Source organism: Oncorhynchus gorbuscha, linkage group LG09 (assembly GCF_021184085.1).
Source record: "Oncorhynchus gorbuscha isolate QuinsamMale2020 ecotype Even-year linkage group LG09, OgorEven_v1.0, whole genome shotgun sequence".
NCBI lineage: Eukaryota > Metazoa > Chordata > Actinopteri > Salmoniformes > Salmonidae > Oncorhynchus > Oncorhynchus gorbuscha.
In genome coordinates, this window is record NC_060181.1 from 77,305,134 (window position 1) to 77,323,226 (window position 18,093).

Consider the following 18,093-nt stretch of genomic DNA (forward strand, 5'->3'; position numbering starts at 1 on the left):
GTTAAGGGCTTGTAAGTAAGTATCTCACGGTAAAGTCTACACTTGTTGTATTCGGCAGGGTAGCCTAGTGGTTAGAGTGTTGGACTAGTAACTGGATGGTTGCAAGTTCAAACCCCTGAGCTGACAAGGTACAAATATGTTGTTCTGCCCCTGAACAGGCAGTTAACCCACTGAAAGTAAGAATTTGTTCTTAACTGACTTGCCTGGTTAAATAAAGGTAAAAAAATGTGACAATTTGATTTGAAAGGGATTTTTGAAAGACAGACACACTTTGTTTTTTCTACTTGGACTCAAGTGATAATATGATTGCGTTAATCTTTTTGCAGGCAGTAATGTTCTTTTGATGAATGTATTTGCAATTTTGAATATATTTTCAATATTTGCAAAAAGTCTAGTATCGTTTTGATGAATGTATTTATGGGTCATTCCACAAAAAAGAGTGCCTTTTGCATCCCTTTTAGATTTTAAGTAGAAATTGTGCACCAATATTTTAAAAGCATGTTAAATTAAATGAAGTTAACTTTGATATAAACCACATGGAACATTTTATAATTATGAATAAAGACTTGCGAAAGCCATCATTTTGCATTTTGACATGTCCCTTTGCTCACCATCATTGTAAAGCCCTAGTTATTTTCTTGCTTTGACAAAGTAATTATTCAAAGTAATTATTTTAAATCACATTAAATGTATTTTCCTTATTTTTAGGTCAATCCTGTTACATGAACTGACATGTAGCTTTAATATGGTGAAAATATTCCTTAAACAAAAATATTATTTCAAGAAACATTGATCATCTGACAGTCAAATCATTGTGTAAACGTAGGTAGGAGCTGGTTCTACTCTTTTTGGCAATATTCTGGTGTTTTGTGGTGGAAAACTGAGTGGCTCCATCAATCTGCACACCACCAAGGTGACTCTTTGTTGACAGTGTTGGGGGATGGGTAATGTATTGATGCTCCATGTGCCAAATCAACACAATTTTTTTTCTATTTGTCTTTGTATTTTTGATATTTATGAGTCTTATTTTTGTATATATTTATATAATTTCAAATGTAATTATTATTTATTTGTGATGACCCAAATGTCGGAATAAAAATGACATCTATTGCAGGGGGGAAGGGGGGGGGGTTGCCCAAAGAGCCATGCAAGCTTGAACCGCCACTGTCCACGAGTCTTGATGATCTTCCAGGTGCTTCCTGGTGCTTTTTGGAAAACTTCAGTCAACTTTTTGGACCAGATGGGTCCCATTATGTCTGTTGAAAACCAAACATAGCATTCCACAGTTAGAGCCTCATACCAGCGGTCAAGCATGGTGGTGGTAGTGTGATGGTTAAAATGAGGTGAAATAAAACATTTGTTTTGACTAAGTTACACTACCTAAAATGTATTCATTTCATGGAATGTATGTTTTGAAAATAAATGTGTAGTTTTGTAAAAGGCCAGTGAGTTGTGTCTTGTGGACTCCAAAAAAATGCTTGTCTGTGACTGACAAAAACGGTAATACACTAAATATGTTTCAGCCCACATGTTAGGGGTGGAAGACATGACTAGGCATTCATAATATTAATTGTATACACATCTATACAGTGTTGGTGCAGCAGAAGAACAAATCCTTACTGAACATTTGATATCCTAAATGGCCCTTGCAAACCAGAGCCAAGAACAGGTATTGACAAATCAGCTTGGTAATTGTCCATCATATAGCACTATACTATGTTTTAATTCAGTGGTATTGCAACAAAGAGAGTAGCACAATGCTCCCTCCTCTGACCAAGCTGGGGCATTGCATAGAGTGAAACAGGTGATAGTCAATGTGATCTTTAAAAATATGAACAAGTCTTTCTCAATGTGGAGGAAATATATTTGGGAGATTTTGCAACTACCGGCACTTTTGGCATTTCTTAGTTTCTTGAAAAAAAATGAACAGAAATACTTTATTAACAGAAACTGGTATTGGCTGTGACTATTTTATTTGACAATACATGGATTTAACCACATTTTGGGGATTTAACTGCCAGGCCATAAGGTTTACTTGGTTAATATGATCAGCTATCATATATAAACTTCAACCACATAATGAGATCTATTCTTTAAAATAGAATAAAATCTAGATCTAGTTATAGGTAATGACAAATAATATTATCTTGGCATATTCAAAGTGACTTTTCTTGAAGGTGGAGATATATCACACACTCTCCATGTCATATCCTCTCCACTGCTACTTCCCAGTTCTTGTGTGACTTGATGTGAAAAACCAGAAAAAATACTAGAATTGATCATTTTGTTCAGAGTGATGGTAATAATACAATAGTGTGAGGCTGTATTTTGTGTAAAAAAAGGAATACATGACTTGTTATGCCCATTAAATGTTTATACAATTTCATTTTTTCTAAACAGGCGCACTAAATATTTTCAAATGATCAACATATTTTAAAGTGTAATAAACATTGCAAAACAGAGAAATCCAGACACTGCATTAGAAATTAAACAAAGAAACAAAATTGCAAGCTGAAAAAATAGGTTAAGGTTATTTTAGTGTGTTCTTTAAACAGCGCAATTAGAAAGTATTCAGTACCCCTTGACTTTTTCAATGTTTCAGCCTGATTCTAAATGGATTAAATATATCTACACACAATACCCCATAATGACAAAGCAAAATCAGTTTTTTATGAATGTTTGCAAATTTATTACAAATAAAAACAGGAAATAACACATTTACATAATATTCAGACCCTTTACTCAGTACCTTGCTGAAGCACCTTTGGCAGCGATTACAGCCTTGAGTCTTCCTTGAGTCTTCTATGACGCTACAAGCTTGGCACACCTGTATTTTGGGAGTTTGTCCCATTGTTTTCTGCTGATCCTCTTAAGCTCTGTTAGGTTGGATGGGGAGCGTCGCTGCACAGCTATTTTCAGGTCTCTCCAAAGATGTTCGATCGTGTTCAAGTCCGGGCTCTGGCTGGGCCAATCAAGGACATTCAAAGACTTTTTCCGAAGCCACTCCTGCGTTGTGTTGGCTGCGTGCTTAGGATTTTTGTCCCGTTGGAAGGTGAACCTTCACCCCAGTCTGAGGTTCTGAGCGCTCTGGAGCAAGTTTTCATCAAGGATCTCTCTGTACTTTGCTCCGTTCATCTTTCCCTCGATCCTGACTAGTCTCCCAGTCCCTGCCACTGAAAAAGATCCCCACAACATGATGCTGCAAACACCATGCTTCACCGTAGGGATGGTGCCAGGTTTCCTCCAGATGTGATGCTTGGCATTCAGGCCAAAGAGTTCAATCTTGGTTTCATCAGACCAGAGAATCTTGTTTCTCATGGTCTGAGTCCTTTCGGTGCCTTTTTGCAAACTCCAAGCGGGCTGTCATGTGCCTTTTACTGAGGAGTGGCTTCCATTTGGCCACTCTACAATAAAGGCCTGATTGATGAAGTGCTGCAGAGATGTCCTGGAAGGTTCTCCAATCTCCACAGAGGAACCCTAGAGCTCTGTCAGAGTGACCATTGGGTTCTTGGTCACCTCCCTGACCAAGGCCCTTCTCCCCCGATTGCTCAGTTTGGTTGGGCGGCCAGCTCTAGGAAGAGTCTTGGTGGTTTCAAACTTCTTCCATTTATGTATGATGGAGGCCACTGTGTTCTTGGGGACCCAACAATGCTGCAGGAATCTTTTGGTACCCTTCCCCAGATCTGTGCCTCGACACAATCCTGTCTTGGAGCTCTAAATCAAATAAACTTTTATTGGTCACATACACATGGTTAGCAGATGTTAATATATGTGTAGCAAAATGCTTGTGCTTCTAGTTCCAACAACATGTAATCTAACAATTCCACAACTACCTAATACACACAAATCTGAGGAATGGAATAAGAATATATACATATAAATTGTTATGCAGGTGAGTGAGGACCCAAAAGCGACTTAACAGAAACTGAGTTTATTAAAGTCCAAACAGAGAAAACATAATCCTCAATCCTTAACAGGAAATGTCCAAACAGGGAAAACATAAATCCTCTTAGTTGGGGAGAGTTGCAGGGCTTGCGGCAACAGACTGCAGGTCCCTTCGGGTAGGCGTGGGCCGTAGAGGATAGAGACACCTGCTCACACGCAGTATCTGAAGACGAGGCAGAATACAACAGAATGGAACAAGAGTACAGCAAACGGCAAACAAGAATCCGACAAGGACAGAAGCAGAAACAGAGAAATAGAGACTTAATCAGAGGGCAAAATAGGGGACAGGTGTGAAAGAGTAAATGAGGTCGGAACGATAGAGAGAGAGAGGAATAGAGAGAGAGAAAGAAACCTAATAAGACCAGCAGGGGGAAACGAAGAGAAGAGAAAGCACAGGGACAAGACATGACAATACAATACATGACATAAATATATGGATGAGCAATGACAGAGTGACATAGGCAAGATGCAATAGATGGTATAAAATACAGTATATACATATGAGTTGAGTAATGCAGGATATGTAAACATTATTAAAGTGGCCTTATTAAAGTGACTAGTGATCCATTTATTAAAGTGGCCAATGATTTCAAGTCTGTATGTAGGCAGCAGCCTCTCTGTGTTAGTGATGGCCTTGAGATTTAAAAATAGCTTCTGTTTCTCGGTCCCAGCTTTGATGAACCTGTGCTGACCTCACCTTCTGGATGGTAGCGAGGGTGAACTGGCACTGGCTCTACTGGTTGTTTTCTTTGATGATCTTTTTGGCTTTCCTGTGACATCTGGTGCTGTAGGTGTCCTGAAGGGCAGGTAGTTTGCTTTATTTACTTTCATAATATGCTTATGTGAGATACTTGTCATTAGAATGTCTCTTTTTGGACTATACTGTCGGCAGTTGCATTTTTCCTTTCTTCTCTAGGGAAAAGTCACTTGGGGCCCAGAGAGAGGAGAGGTCAGGCTTGTCTTTTACATGTCTGGTAATATGCAGAATATCAGAAAGGAAGAGGTCAGAATGGAACGTTATCTTCATATGTGAATGTATCTGTTAAACCATGTGAAGGGATGATTAAGGGGAAGCAATTATCTCTTGGCTCCACAACGTCTGTGTACAAGTCACTCCCCTCAGTGAGCTTGTCCAGGGGTGGGGTGTATTTGAGATGGGAGTATCGAAAGTTGACAATTGATATATGCCATTGGATGAGGTAATGTTTTGGTACTATGAAGTACCAAGAACGAGACTAGAACCTCATCTTAGAGGTCAAACTGAAAAATAATTTATAGCTAATGCTATCTGGCTATGGCATACTCCTCTCTCAAGTAAAAGGCCCTTTGTGAAGTTCCTGAGATCTGTGGTTCGTCATGTGAGTTGAGAGGGGTGTATCTTGGCTATAAAAGATACTATGATTATTTTGTAAGCACTCAGAATTCATCTGAGAGTCAAAGGGCTATGGTGAAGCTCATATAATTAAAGACAAAGTTAAAATATAACTGACTTGTGTGTGTGGTTTGTAAACTCTCCTCATTTAGTAATACAGGAAATTACCATGACATTATACAGACAGGTGTGCGCCTTTCCAAATCACATAATCAATTGAATTTACCATAGGTAGACACCAATCAAGTTGTAGAAACATCTCAAAGATGATCAATGGAAACAGGACGCACCTGAGCTCAGTTTCATGTCTCATAGCAAAGGGCCTGACTACTTATATATATAATGGTATTTCTATTTTAGTTTAAAAAAAATCTTTATTACCAAACATTTCTATAAACCTGTTTTCACTTTGTCATTTTGGAGTATTATGTGTAGATTGATGAGGGATTTTAAAATATTTTTTAGAATAAGGCTGTAAAGTAACAAAATGTGGAAAAAGGGAAGGGGTCTGAATACTTTACGAATGCACTGTACATGTAAAAGAAAAATCTAAATAAAAAAAATCTATAGCCTAGTGCTCGTGTAGCGAAACAATGTCAGCTTGCGAGATCAGGATGGTTAGTACGAGGCAAAAAAAATCTACACATGAAACAAAAAAAAGCCTGCAGTTGCAAAATCTCACTTGTGTGAAAATAAGAGCAAGGGGTGAACTACTGTATGTATGATGTGAAGAGTGAAATAGGGTTGTTTGCTTGGGACAAGTCTATTTACCCATTCAGATCACTGTAACCTTGGCAGAGTCCCATTCTCGACAGACCTGTCCTGTTCCTCTACGCACGCACGCGCACGCGCACACACACACACACACACACACACACACACACACACACACACACACACACACACACACACACACACACACACACACACACACACACACACACACACACACACACACACATGAAAAGACACGTAGAGACACACACACGAAGCAGTGACGGAGAAAAAATGATATCAAAACACACACACACACACACACACACACACACACCCCCCTGCTCCACTCCAGGGTGTGTGCAGATGAAGCAGCCTAGAGGAGCAGGACTGGACAACACAAATATTTCAAATAAACCTATGACATTTTGTGGAGAATCTGTTGGACTGATGTGGGCAAATAACCAGCAATAGAAATCAATGTCCAAAATATTTTCACATGCTTTTTTATTACCCACATCAGACTCCTCCTTCTTCAGGAGCACATCAGTCCAACAGATCCTTCGAACATAATGGAAATGCTTTCCAGGAACAAAGACGAGGTGAATAGTTGATTTACTAATGTGTTTTGCTATGCTGTATTATTGCCAGTCCTTTCTGGCCATTTGTAAATGCAGTGATGTTACCGGTATGTCTGTAGTGGCTGCATCTCAACTTTAAGTGGCTTTGTTTCTTCTACTGGACAGGTGGAGGCGAAGCGACAGTTTAAAACGCCATAGTGCCTCCACCTGTCCTTTCAGATCAGTGCAGATGAAGAGTGGAAGCCATTTTAGACCATTGAGATGCAGCCTGTGTGTCTGAAGGTCCTAATCTGGAAACCGTCTGACATAAGGGTTCTCCTCAGGTCAGATAGATGTTAGGTGGTCAGGCCCTGCTCTGTCTATCCATCCTGGCCTGTCAGCCTGTCACTAAAACTGATGAGACTGATGAGGGGTGGATGAGAGCAGGAGAGTCCGCCATCCCGATCTGGACAGAGGCTGAACAAAATCATTGTAGGAAACATTACTGAACTGCTAAAATCACTAATCTGAACAGAAACAAACATCTACATTGGGACTATCTGCACTGACATTGTATGACTCAATTAAATAGTATAATCACTTGTCTTCCATCGACACCAGTTGTCATGACATCGGTCATGTCATGATTACTTAATCTAGGCTTTGAACAACAGGGGTGGTTGAGTGTAGTGGCGCCAAGCAGACATCCGTCAGAAAGCAGGAGGAAGAAAGGGGGCAGTGTGACATGCCGTGGTTTTGTAGGCAGAGGCTGCATGCCAGGGCTGTGAAATACCTGTTCCCTGTAACTGTAGGTCTTCCTACTAAGATAAAGTGGAGAGCAGGACAAAAAGACTGGGGCAAAAAGGTCCCAGAACTCAACGTCCTCAGACAATACACTAAACGTGTAGAGATGATGTGTGCAGGAGTTCTCTTATAAAGAATTGAACTGTGGAACTCTAATTCCCTGGCAGCACCACGAGACAGAACACAAGTGTGCTCATCTTTTGGGACTGGAATTATAACACCAACCAGTGATCTCTGCCGAGCATCATATCAACGTTTTGGTGTTGAACATCTAAAATATGATGAATCTGTGAAATCAATGAAACCTTATTGTTAAGCCTTAGCTGTTGAATTGATGTTTTGTTAACCAAGGCTGCCCCCTCAGGACAGGAGCTGAAAGAGAAGACGGCTTCACCTTCTATAAAGAGGTACAGTAAAAGAGGTGCTGAACACCACAAGCTAACACCTGCATGTAAACCTCATTAGTTACGGGAACAGAATGAACAACAGGTAACAAACATCACCAATACACCGTTTTAGTTATTCTGTTCACTTTTCAGAACATCTTTATTGAATTTGTGTCTCATTTAAACATATTTACATGTCTTTATTTGTTCAGTAAAAATACAAATACAGAACACTTTTTTCCCTTCAAAATCAACATCCTCACGGCGACTGACAGCGCAGAACGCAATGTAATGTCAGAGAGTAAGGTGGGGGCAGGGGGGCGAACAGTGATACATATACTTCATAACGTTCTACACCAGTAGGCTGCTGCTACTGCCTCCACCACGAGACCGAGACACTGAGCTGGGGACAGGGGGAGGGATAGCTGGGGAGAAAGAGACAAATAGAAAATTCTAGGGATATGAAGGAGTAGAAAGGGTGTGACAGAGTAAAAAGAGGCAGAGGAAAATGGAATGGTGAGATGGTGGGACAGGTGGTACTCAGTTAACACATGAGAAATGAGTGACAGAAACCAACCAATTAGCTAAACAGAGACACACATTGTATGGCTTTATTGATTGGCAAGATGAAGGTTCTGTAATCAGCCCATCATCATCGTGTCTCTGCTATAGGGACAGCAGGGTGGCTCTGCTAGAGGGAAAGCAGGGTGGCTCTGCTAGAGGGAGGGCAGGGTGGCTCTGCTAGAGGGACAGCAGGGTGGCTCTGCTAGAGGGACAGCAGGGTGGCTCTGCTAGAGGGACAGCAGGGTGGCTCTGCTAGAGGGACAGCACGGTGGCTCTGCTAGAGGGACAGCACGGTGGCTCTACTAGAGGGACAGCACGGTGGCTCTGCTAGAGGGACAGCACGGTGGCTCTGCTAGAGGGACAGCACGGTGGCTCTGCTAGAGGGACAACAGGGTGGCTCTGCTAGAGGGACAACAGGGTGGCTCTGCTAGAGGGACAACAGGGTGGCTCTGCTAGAGGGACAACAGGGTGGCTCTGCTAGAGGGACAACAGGGTGGCTCTGCTAGAGGGACAACAGGGTGGCTCTGCTAGAGGGACAGCACGGTGTCTCTGCTAGAGGGAAAGCACGGTGGCTCTGCTAGAGGGAAAGCACGGTGGCTCTGCTAGAGGGAGGGCAGGGTGGCTCTGCTAGAGGGAGGGCAGGGTGGCTCTGCTAGAGGGAGGGCAGGGTGGCTCTGCTAGAGGGACAGCAGGGTGGCTCTGCTAGAGGGACAGCAGGGTGGCTCTGCTAGAGGGACAGCAGGGTGGCTCTGCTAGAGGGACAGCAGGGTGGCTCTGCTAGAGGGACAGCAGGGTGGCTCTGCTAGAGGGACAGCAGGGTGGTCTCTGCTAGAGGGACAACAGGGTGGCTTTATAGAAAAGGAACTAGTGTATGAATAACTTTTTGTAAAAAAATTAGAATGAAAAAGCACAGTATTGGTGAAAGGCATCACATAGTAACACTTGATAAGGCTTTAAATAAATGTATAGGTCCAACAAAAATGTTTTTTCTTTCAGGGTACCCTTCTATTTCCTAGTGTTACCTTCAGCCCCCTAAACCATTCCCCTCCACATCCACACACCAATCACAGATTCATAACTGAACGCAGCAGACTTCCTTGCGTTCCATCTGCTGTTGCAGAAACCACATTCACACAAAACACAATAGATCCATTTAGAACACACGAGTCCATTGAGAATGAATGGCATAACATTCAACATACACTCATTGACCAGGTGACTGAGGCCAAGTCCTAATTTGCGAGTGGTTATTAGGATAAGAAGAAGAAACAGTTTGGGTAGAATCCTATCAGCAGGGTGAGGAGTTGTTCCTGAAGAGTAACAACTCCAGGCCCAACCCATCAGTGGCAGTGCAACACTATGGGTCCATGTTAAAGACACAGGGATTATAAATGGAGGGCTTTGTGTCTTCAGCTCCGACAGTGGTGTAACTCTTTTCCCTCTTAGTAATACAAACAACAAAGTGCATAACAATTTATCTATAGGGGCCATTTAATCAGCAGACAGAAAACACTACCAAAACAAGCATTGTCCCAATCTGCCTGTGGAGGGTAGTGATTTATGGAAAAGACAGGAACGGAAGTTTACCAGGCTAGAAAGGTGTGATTGGAGAAGTGAAGAATGACAAGAAAAAGAAGATGGAGGGAGTTGGATTGGTGTGGTAAGACGAGGTAGAGATGCAGCATCGGTTGAATAGCAGCAACAACATGAGGCCAGGCTAAGCTACGTCACCTGCTAATCATAAGAGATGGAAGGAGAGGGCGATACAGAGGGAGAGAGAGAGTGACAGAAAGAGCAGAAAGTATACAGAAACGGCAGAATGTAGCATAGAGAATGCTATTGAAAATAGTTCCATATCCCCAGTCCACTTTTCAAAGGTTCCAGAAGGGTAGGCATGAAGCCGTTGCACCCATCCACAAAGTGACACTGATACAGTTCCAGGTCAAAGTTCAGAGTAAGACAGTGAACAGGAAATGGCAGAAGGACTAGGACGGTCGAAGTCTGTCGTGTCCCCGCAATCAGCATCCAGGACACAAAATAACAAAAGAAAACAAACCCCATAGATCCCAGTCTTCGGTTTGACTGTCAGTCTGTCGGTCTGTCTGAAACATACACATCCCTTCAGAGGAAGGTCCATCTGTCTGTTTGTTCTGACACTGTCTTGCTCCTGTGTGTGTCCATTAAGAGACAGTTTGGCCAAAACAAATCAAGCTTCCTGATTGTGGCTCTGTGTTTCAACAAAAAAGTTACGACGAATAGGAGGACTTCCCAGCCAATCACAAAAGTCAAACGCACCCTCCATCCTGACGAAAAGCAGAGAGAGCTATAGAAAGAGTACGAGCCAGAGAATGAAAGGAGAGCGAGCGAGAAAGGCTATTGTTTCAGTGACCTCCACTCTGCAGTGGTCTGAGCGCGCTCCTTCTGCAGTCTGTAGCAGTGAGAGAGAGAGATGGAGGCAGGCAGGGCCACTGGTCTCTACCGCTGGGCCTGGCTCCCTGGGAGGGTGAGGTTGGCCAGGTGCAGTACCGGCAGGGGGTGGGCCTCCGTGTTGAACACCCAGCTCTCCAAAGGCATCAGGTCATCACTGGAGAACAACAGGTACAGATACCTGGAGAAGAGAGAAGGAGGGAAAGAGAAGGGAGAGCAGACAATATTCAGCTGCTATATTCTGTTCATCAGTGCTGTAGTAGTATTTGTGAACAAAAACAAGCAGAGCGACCAGCAGGGGGGAGCAGAGCACACAGTTCCAGTGCATTCTGGGGGCTGCCAGGACATCCCCATTTCATACCAACTGGATGTGAATGAACAGAACACAGAGGAGCAGTAAAGGAGCAGCAAATGGAGGAAGACTTACTTGAGCGTCTCGGCCAGGAAGAAGCTCTGCTGGACATCGTCATAGGTTGGGTTGGACGAGTAGACATCCTTGACCCCAGAGAACCCACCGCTGACCCTGCAGTACTTATCAATGGCCTGGAGGGGGAGACCGAGAGCAGCACTTAATTACCACACATTTACATCGCAGACACTTACATCGCAGTCACTTACATCGCAGTCACTTACATCGCAGTCACTTACATCGCAGTCACTTACAATTTAGTCAGGAGATGGGTAGACTTATCCCATTAAAACACTGTGTTTTAAGGGTTGGAGGAGACATTCTAGACATCACCACTCTAGTCTAAACTGGGTATGTGATGAATAACATTTGATTTCAAATCGTTTTGTTTTAATTGAGATTTTAAAGGAATGCCTCCGTCTGTGACCTCAGTCAACGCGCTAGAGCTGTGATTTTACAAGGCACAGAGTATTTATTTTCTGAAGTGTCTAGACAGAGTTAATCAGTTGTCTTTTAAAAAAATCTCTTTGTCCCTCTGCACCGCATCAGGTGTAATTCAAGGGAGGGTAAATATGGTGGATCTGTTAACTGACACAGTAACTTGTCTTGTTCTCTCTTAATGCCCCTCTATTAGTCAGTAGCAGTCAGCAGAATCTCTCTGAAAAAGATTAACTATTTTCAATTTTTCATGGACCACCGCATCCGATGTGTGTGTGCGTTTGTCCTTCTGCACACACACACACCCTCTGTACTTCAGGCCTGGGCACAACCACATATGCGCATCACAACTAACCAGCCACACACACACCTGAACTAGAATCCAGTCCTAATACCATCTGGGTTAATAAAGTGTGTGAGTGTCTCTCTTCTACCTGGAGAAGGGTGTGTGTGTCTCTCTTCTACCTGGAGAAGGGTGTGTGTGTCTCTCTTCTACCTGGAGAAGGGTGTGTGTGTGTGTGTGTACAGCTGCTCTCCACTGGGCTCATTTCACAGGGCAATGCACTACAACAGCTTGGCCAACAAACCTCAACACACATGACTCGCACACGCTTAGACGAAGTAGGATGAAGTTGCCCCTAGACAATGATCTTAGATGTTCTCACTAATGGTCAAGCTTAGGACTTAGGAAGGTAAGTTGCCTACTACACAGAGCCTCAGGTAAAATAGTAGTGTGCGTGACATCAAACAGGAGCTGATGTGATGGTGTAGGAGCACTAGAGACAGGTAGGGAGGATCAAACTGTATAGAACTGTCAGGTGATTTTCACAAGGGGAGAAAAAACGAGACGGGGGCAGAAAGAGGTAGAGAGAGGGAAGCAGGGAGGGGTAAGAGGAGAGGAAAGGAGAGAGCATGTAAGACAGGAAGAGAGGAAAGAAGAGAGCGTAAGAGGGGAGGAGAGGAGAGCGTAAGAGAGGAAAAGAGAGAGCATGTAAGACAGGAAGAGAGGAAAGAAGAGAGCGTAAGAGGGGAGGAGAGGAGAGCGTAAGAGAGGAAAAGAGAGAGCATGTAAGACAGAGGAAGAGAGGAAAGGAGAGAGCGTAAGAGGGGAGGAGAGGAGAGCGTAAGAGGGGAGGAGAGGAGAGCGTAAGAGGGGAGGTGAGGAGAGCGTAAGAGGGGGGGAGAGGAAAGTAGAGAGAAAGAGGGGAAGAGAGGACAGGAGAGAGAAAGAGGGGAAGAGAGGAAAAGAGTAGGAGGAGGAGAGGAAAGGAGAGAGAGTGTAAGAGGAGAGGAAAGGAGAGAGCGTAAGAGGAGAGGAGAGAGCGTAAGAGGAGAGGAAAGGAGAGAGCGTAAGAGGAAAGGAAAGGAGAGTGCATAAGAGTGGAGGAGAGGAAAGGAGAGAGCGTAAGAGTGGAGGAGAAGAAAGGAGAGATTAATAGGAGAGAAAAGGAGAGCGCATGAGAGGGGGAGGAGAGGAAAGGAGAGAGCGTAAGAGAGAGGAGGAGAGCGTAAGAGAGAGGAGAGAGCGGAAGAGAGAGGAGAGAGCGGAAGAGGAGAGAGAGGAGAGAGCGGAAGAGAGAGGAGAGAGCGGAAGAGGAGAGAAAAGGAGAGCGTAAGAGGGGGGGAGAGAAAAGGAGAGAGCATAAGAGGGGAGGAGAGGAAAGGAGAGAGCGTAAGAGGGGAGGAGAGAAGAGGAAAGAAAAGGAGAGCGCATGAGAGGGGGAGGAGAGGAAAGGAGAGAGCGTAAGAAAGAAGAGAGGAGAGAGCGTAAGAGGAAAAGAGTGTAAGAGAGAGGAGAGCGTAAGGAGAAAAGGAGCGTGTAAGAGGAGAGGAAAGAGCGTAAGAGGAGAGGAAAGAGCGTAAGAGGAGAGGAAAGAGCGTAAGAGGAAAGGAAAGAGCGTAAGAGGAAAGGAAAGAGCGTAAGAGGAAAGGAAAGAGCGTAAGAGGAAAGGAAAGAGTAAGAAAGGGGATGAGAGAGAGCGTAAGAGAGGAAAGTAGAGAGAGCGTAAGAGAGGAAAGTAGAGAGAGCGTAAGAGAGGAAAGTAGAGAGAGCGTAAGAGAGGAAAGGAGAGAGAGCGTAAGAGAGGACAGGAGAGAGAGCGTAAGAGAGGAAAGTAGAGAGAGCGTAAGAGAGGAAAGTAGAGAGAGCGTAAGAGAGGAAAGTAGAGAGAGCGTAAGAGAGGACAGGAGAGAGAGCGTAAGAGAGGACAGGAGAGAGAGCGTAAGAGAGGAAAGTAAGAGAGGACAGAGAGAGCGTAGAGAGGAGGAAAGTAGAGAGAGCGTAAGAGAGGAAAGTAGAGAGAGCGTAAGAGAGGAAAGTAGAGAGAGCGTAAGAGAGGAAAGTAGAGAGAGCGTAAGAGAGGAAAGGAGAGAGAGCGTAAGAGAGGAAAGGAGAGAGAGCGTAAGAGAGGAAAGAGAGAGAGCGTAAGAGAGGAAAGTAGAGAGGACAGGAGAGAGAGCGTAAGAGAGGACAGGAAGAGAGGAAAGTAGAGAGAGCGTAAGAGAGGAAAGTAAGAGGAGAGAGCGTAAGGAGGAGAGGAAGAGGAGAGAGAGCGTAAGAGAGGACAGGAGAGAGAGCGTAAGAGAGGACAGGAGAGAGAGCGTAAGAGAGGACAGGAGAGAGAGCGTAAGAGAGGACAGGAGAGAGAGCGTAAGAGAGGAAAGTAGAGAGAGCGTAAGAGAGGAAAGTAGAGAGAGCGTAAGAGAGGACAGGAGAGAGAGCGTAAGAGAGGAAAGTAGAGAGAGCGTAAGAGAGGACAGGAGAGAGAGCGTAAGAGAGGACAGGAGAGAGAGCGTAAGAGAGGAAAGTAGAGAGCGTAAGAGAGGAAAGTAGAGAGAGCGTAAGAGAGGAAAGTAGAGAGAGCGTAAGAGAGGACAGGAGAGAGAGCGTAAGAGAGGACAGGAGAGAGAGCGTAAGAGAGCGTAAGAGAGGAAGTAGAGAGAGCGTAAGAGAGGAAAGTAAGAGGAAAGGAGAGGAGAGAGAGAGCGTAAGAGAGGAAAGGAGAGAGAGCGTAAGAGAGGACAGGAGAGAGAGCGTAAGAGAGGACAGGAGAGAGAGCGTAAGAGAGGACAGGAGAGAGAGCGTAAGAGAGGACAGGAGAGAGAGCGTAAGAGAGGACAGGAGAGAGAGCGTAAGAGAGGACAGGAGAGAGAGCGTAGGAGAGAGACAGGAGAGAGAGAGCGTAAGAGAGGAAAGTAGAGAGAGCGTAAGAGAGGAAAGTAGAGAGAGCGTAAGAGAGGAAAGTAGAGAGAGCGTAAGAGAGGAAAGTAGAGAGAGCGTAAGAGAGGACAGGAGAGAGAGCGTAAGAGAGGACAGGAGAGAGAGCGTAAGAGAGGACAGGAGAGAGAGCGTAAGAGAGGACAGGAGAGAGAGCGTAAGAGAGGACAGGAGAGAGAGCGTAAGAGAGGACAGTAGAGAGAGCGTAAGAGAGGACAGGAGAGAGAGCGTAAGAGAGGACAGGAGAGAGAGCGTAAGAGAGGACAGGAGAGAGAGCGTAAGAGAGGAAAGTAGAGAGAGCGTAAGAGAGGACAGGAGAGAGAGCGTAAGAGAGGACAGGAGAGAGAGCGTAAGAGAGGACAGGAGAGAGAGCGTAAGAGAGGACAGGAGAGAGAGCGTAAGAGGAAAGGAGAGAGCGTAAGAGGAAAGGAAAGAGCGTAAGAGGAAAGGAGAGAGCGTAAGAGGAAAGGAGAGAGCGTAAGAGGAAAGGAGAGAGCGTAAGAGGAAAGGAGAGAGCGTAAGAGGAAAGGAGAGAGCGTAAGAGGAAAGGAGAGAGCGTAAGAGGAAAGGAGAGAGCGTAAGGAGGAGAGAGCGTAAGAGAGGAGAAAAAAGGAGAGATTAAGAGGAGAGAGAGCGTAAGAGGAGGAGGAGGAACGGAGAGAGGAGAGGAAAGGAGAGAGCATAGGAGAGAGGAGGAGAGGAAAGGAGAGAGTGTAAGAGAGAGGAGGAAAGGAGAGAGTAGGAGGAAAGGAAAGAGCGTAAGAGCAGATAAAAGGAGAGAGCATAAGAGGAGAGGAAAGGAGAGAGCATAAGAGGAGAGGAAAGGAGAGAGTGTAAGAGGAAAGGAGAGAGCGTAAGAGGAAAGGAGAGAGCGTAAGAGGAAAGGAGAGAGCGTAAGAGGAAAGGAGAGAGCGTAAGAGGAAAGGAGAGAGCGTAAGAGAGGAGAGGGAAAGGAGAGATGTGCATGGTGCACAGGAGCAGTCGAGGTTAGAACAAAGAGAACTCCCTCATCCCCACTCAGTCACTCAGGCTGAGGGAGGCTGCATTCAGACCCACATCAGCTCTTAAGAGCACCAACACAAACACACAGGAACAGATCGAGAGAGGGGAAACAGGAGAGGAGATAAGTGAGGAGGGGGGAGAGGGAGAGGAGAATAGAGCGACAGAGGGAGAGGTGAATGGCGAGAAGGAGAGTGATTGAGTGCAGAGTGATTGAGTGGTCGACGAGGATGAAGAGAAAGCAGAGGTAGAAGAGTGTTAAGTGAGGAGGGGGGAGAGGGAGAGGAGAATAGAGCGACAGAGGGAGATAAGACAGGTGAATGGTGGCGAGAAGGAGAGGAGTGATTGAGTGAAAAATGAGAGCAGAGTGATTGAGTGGTCGACGAGGATGAAGAGAAAGCAGAGGTAGAAGAGTGTTTCACTTTGACCTTTGAAAATAAAAGAAAGAGGACTATAACTGGAGAGAAAAAATGAGAAAATTGAGTTCTCTGTTCTCAAGTAGCATTAGTAGTCTTGTGTGTTGATACTCTGATCCGCCCTCTTTTTTAAGTTACAAAGGGTCCATGCACTTATCCAATTCTTTCAGATGTACACTGGTGCAGAGAAGGTACTGCTAGGGGTCAGGAGATGATAGGGGATTGGGCATGATGAATAAGTAAAAGCAGGCAATATCATAGTAGTAATAGTAATAGTTTGGAGTGATTTTCCAGTGGCTCACCTGTGCTGCTTCCCAGCCCCACTGCCTGTACTTGGGGTCGTGGGTGAACCTCCACATGTACCAGTAGGTCTCGATGACCTCTGGCCTCAGGATGTAGTACTTCTCATTCTGACGAACTGCCACTGCCTCCAGACCACTGTCAAACTTAAAGGCCTCTGGACCCAGCTTCAACACTACACAGAGAGGGAGGGATATTCAATAACCATTGATTTTCCTGGTTTAGCATAAGAACACAACATACTTCCTTGCCAATTAAACATTTAGAGTAATAGGAGCAGATTACAGTGATCATGTAGTAGCCAGGAGACTTATGACAGATTTGTTCTGCACGCCTTGTCACTGTGGATGGGAACCAGAGACCACTGGATTCAGGTTGCAAAGGGTCGGAAACTTTCCAGAAATGTTGGAAATTCATAAAAAATCCTACAATGTTATTTTCTGGATTTTTTCTCTCTCGTTTTGTCTGTCATAGTTGAAGTGTACCTATGATGAAAATTACAGGCCTCATCTTTTTAAGTGGGAGAACTTGCACAATTGGTGGCTGACTAAATATTTTTTTGCCCACTGTATGTGAAGGGTCATCAAGCTATCGCAGCAATCTACCTCACCAAGCAAAGTGAGAAGAAAAAGAGCACCACATTGAAGCTTCCCAGCAACACCCATTGGGGTGGTGTTGTCACCATGTTTGACATCTCCTGGAGGGAAAGGAGTCTCTCCAAGAAATGGCCATATCACAGTCTGCCGATATAGACAGCCCAATCAAGAGGATCCTCCTGGATGAAGTACTTTGGGAGAGAGGGTAAGCAGCCTGAAACCTATAGCAGTAAGCATTGTACGGATTGAGGGAGACAATGCCATCCTGTCTGCTATTCAGACTCTGCTTGCCCACTTCACTGTTGCTCCAAGCAGTTCTGAAATGCAACAAAAAGTGTGAAGACTTCTGCCTGAAGCCCATACATGCCGCAGCGTACATGTTGGACCCCAAGTATGCTGGCAAGAGCATCCTGTCTGGTTTAGAGATCAGCAAGGCCTATGGTGTCATCACTACCGTGTCTCACCACCTTGGCCTGGATGAGAGCGAGGTTCTTGGCAGTCTGGCAAAGTACACTTCCAAGCATGGACTTTGGGATGGAGATACAATATGACAGTCGTGCCAACATATCTCATCAGCCACCTGGTGGAAGGGACTTTGTGGATCTGAGAATCTTTCCCCTGTTGCCTACATCATCCTCCAAATCCCACCAACATCAGCTGCCTCAGAGCACAGCTGGTCCTTGTTTGGGAACACACACACCAAAGCACAACAGGCTGACCAGAACAAGGGTTAAAACATTGGTGGCCATTCAGGCAAATTTGAGGCTTTTTGAGCCTGACAACAAGCCATCCTCAACAAGTTTGGAAAGTGACTGAAGATGAGTCTGATGTTCAAGAGGTGGACATTGAGGACGTCCAGGGAGAAGACATGGAAGCCTGAGAGGAAGACAACCAAAGCTTTAGTTTCTAGACTATCATTTAACAGATGCATATTGAAAACGTTTCT

The 18,093-nt window shown here is 44.8% G+C and overlaps 1 protein-coding gene across 4 annotated transcripts in view; it reads right to left on the reverse strand.

Annotated features, from left to right (window-relative positions):
• Positions 1–7,914: 7,914 nt before the first annotated feature.
• Positions 7,915–18,093, reverse strand: part of LOC124044109 (mannosyl-oligosaccharide 1,2-alpha-mannosidase IB-like) — a 110,538-nt gene continuing 100,359 nt past the window's right edge. For all 4 annotated transcript variants that reach the window (XM_046363564.1, XM_046363567.1, XM_046363566.1 and 1 more), the window contains exons 13-15: positions 16,554–16,726; positions 11,200–11,315; positions 7,915–10,953 (exon numbers count right to left, since the gene is read on the reverse strand). In XM_046363564.1, the coding sequence (XP_046219520.1) occupies positions 10,821–10,953; positions 11,200–11,315; positions 16,554–16,726 (422 nt within the window). In that variant the 3' untranslated portion in view covers positions 7,915–10,820. The remainder of the gene's footprint in view (positions 10,954–11,199; positions 11,316–16,553; positions 16,727–18,093) is intronic.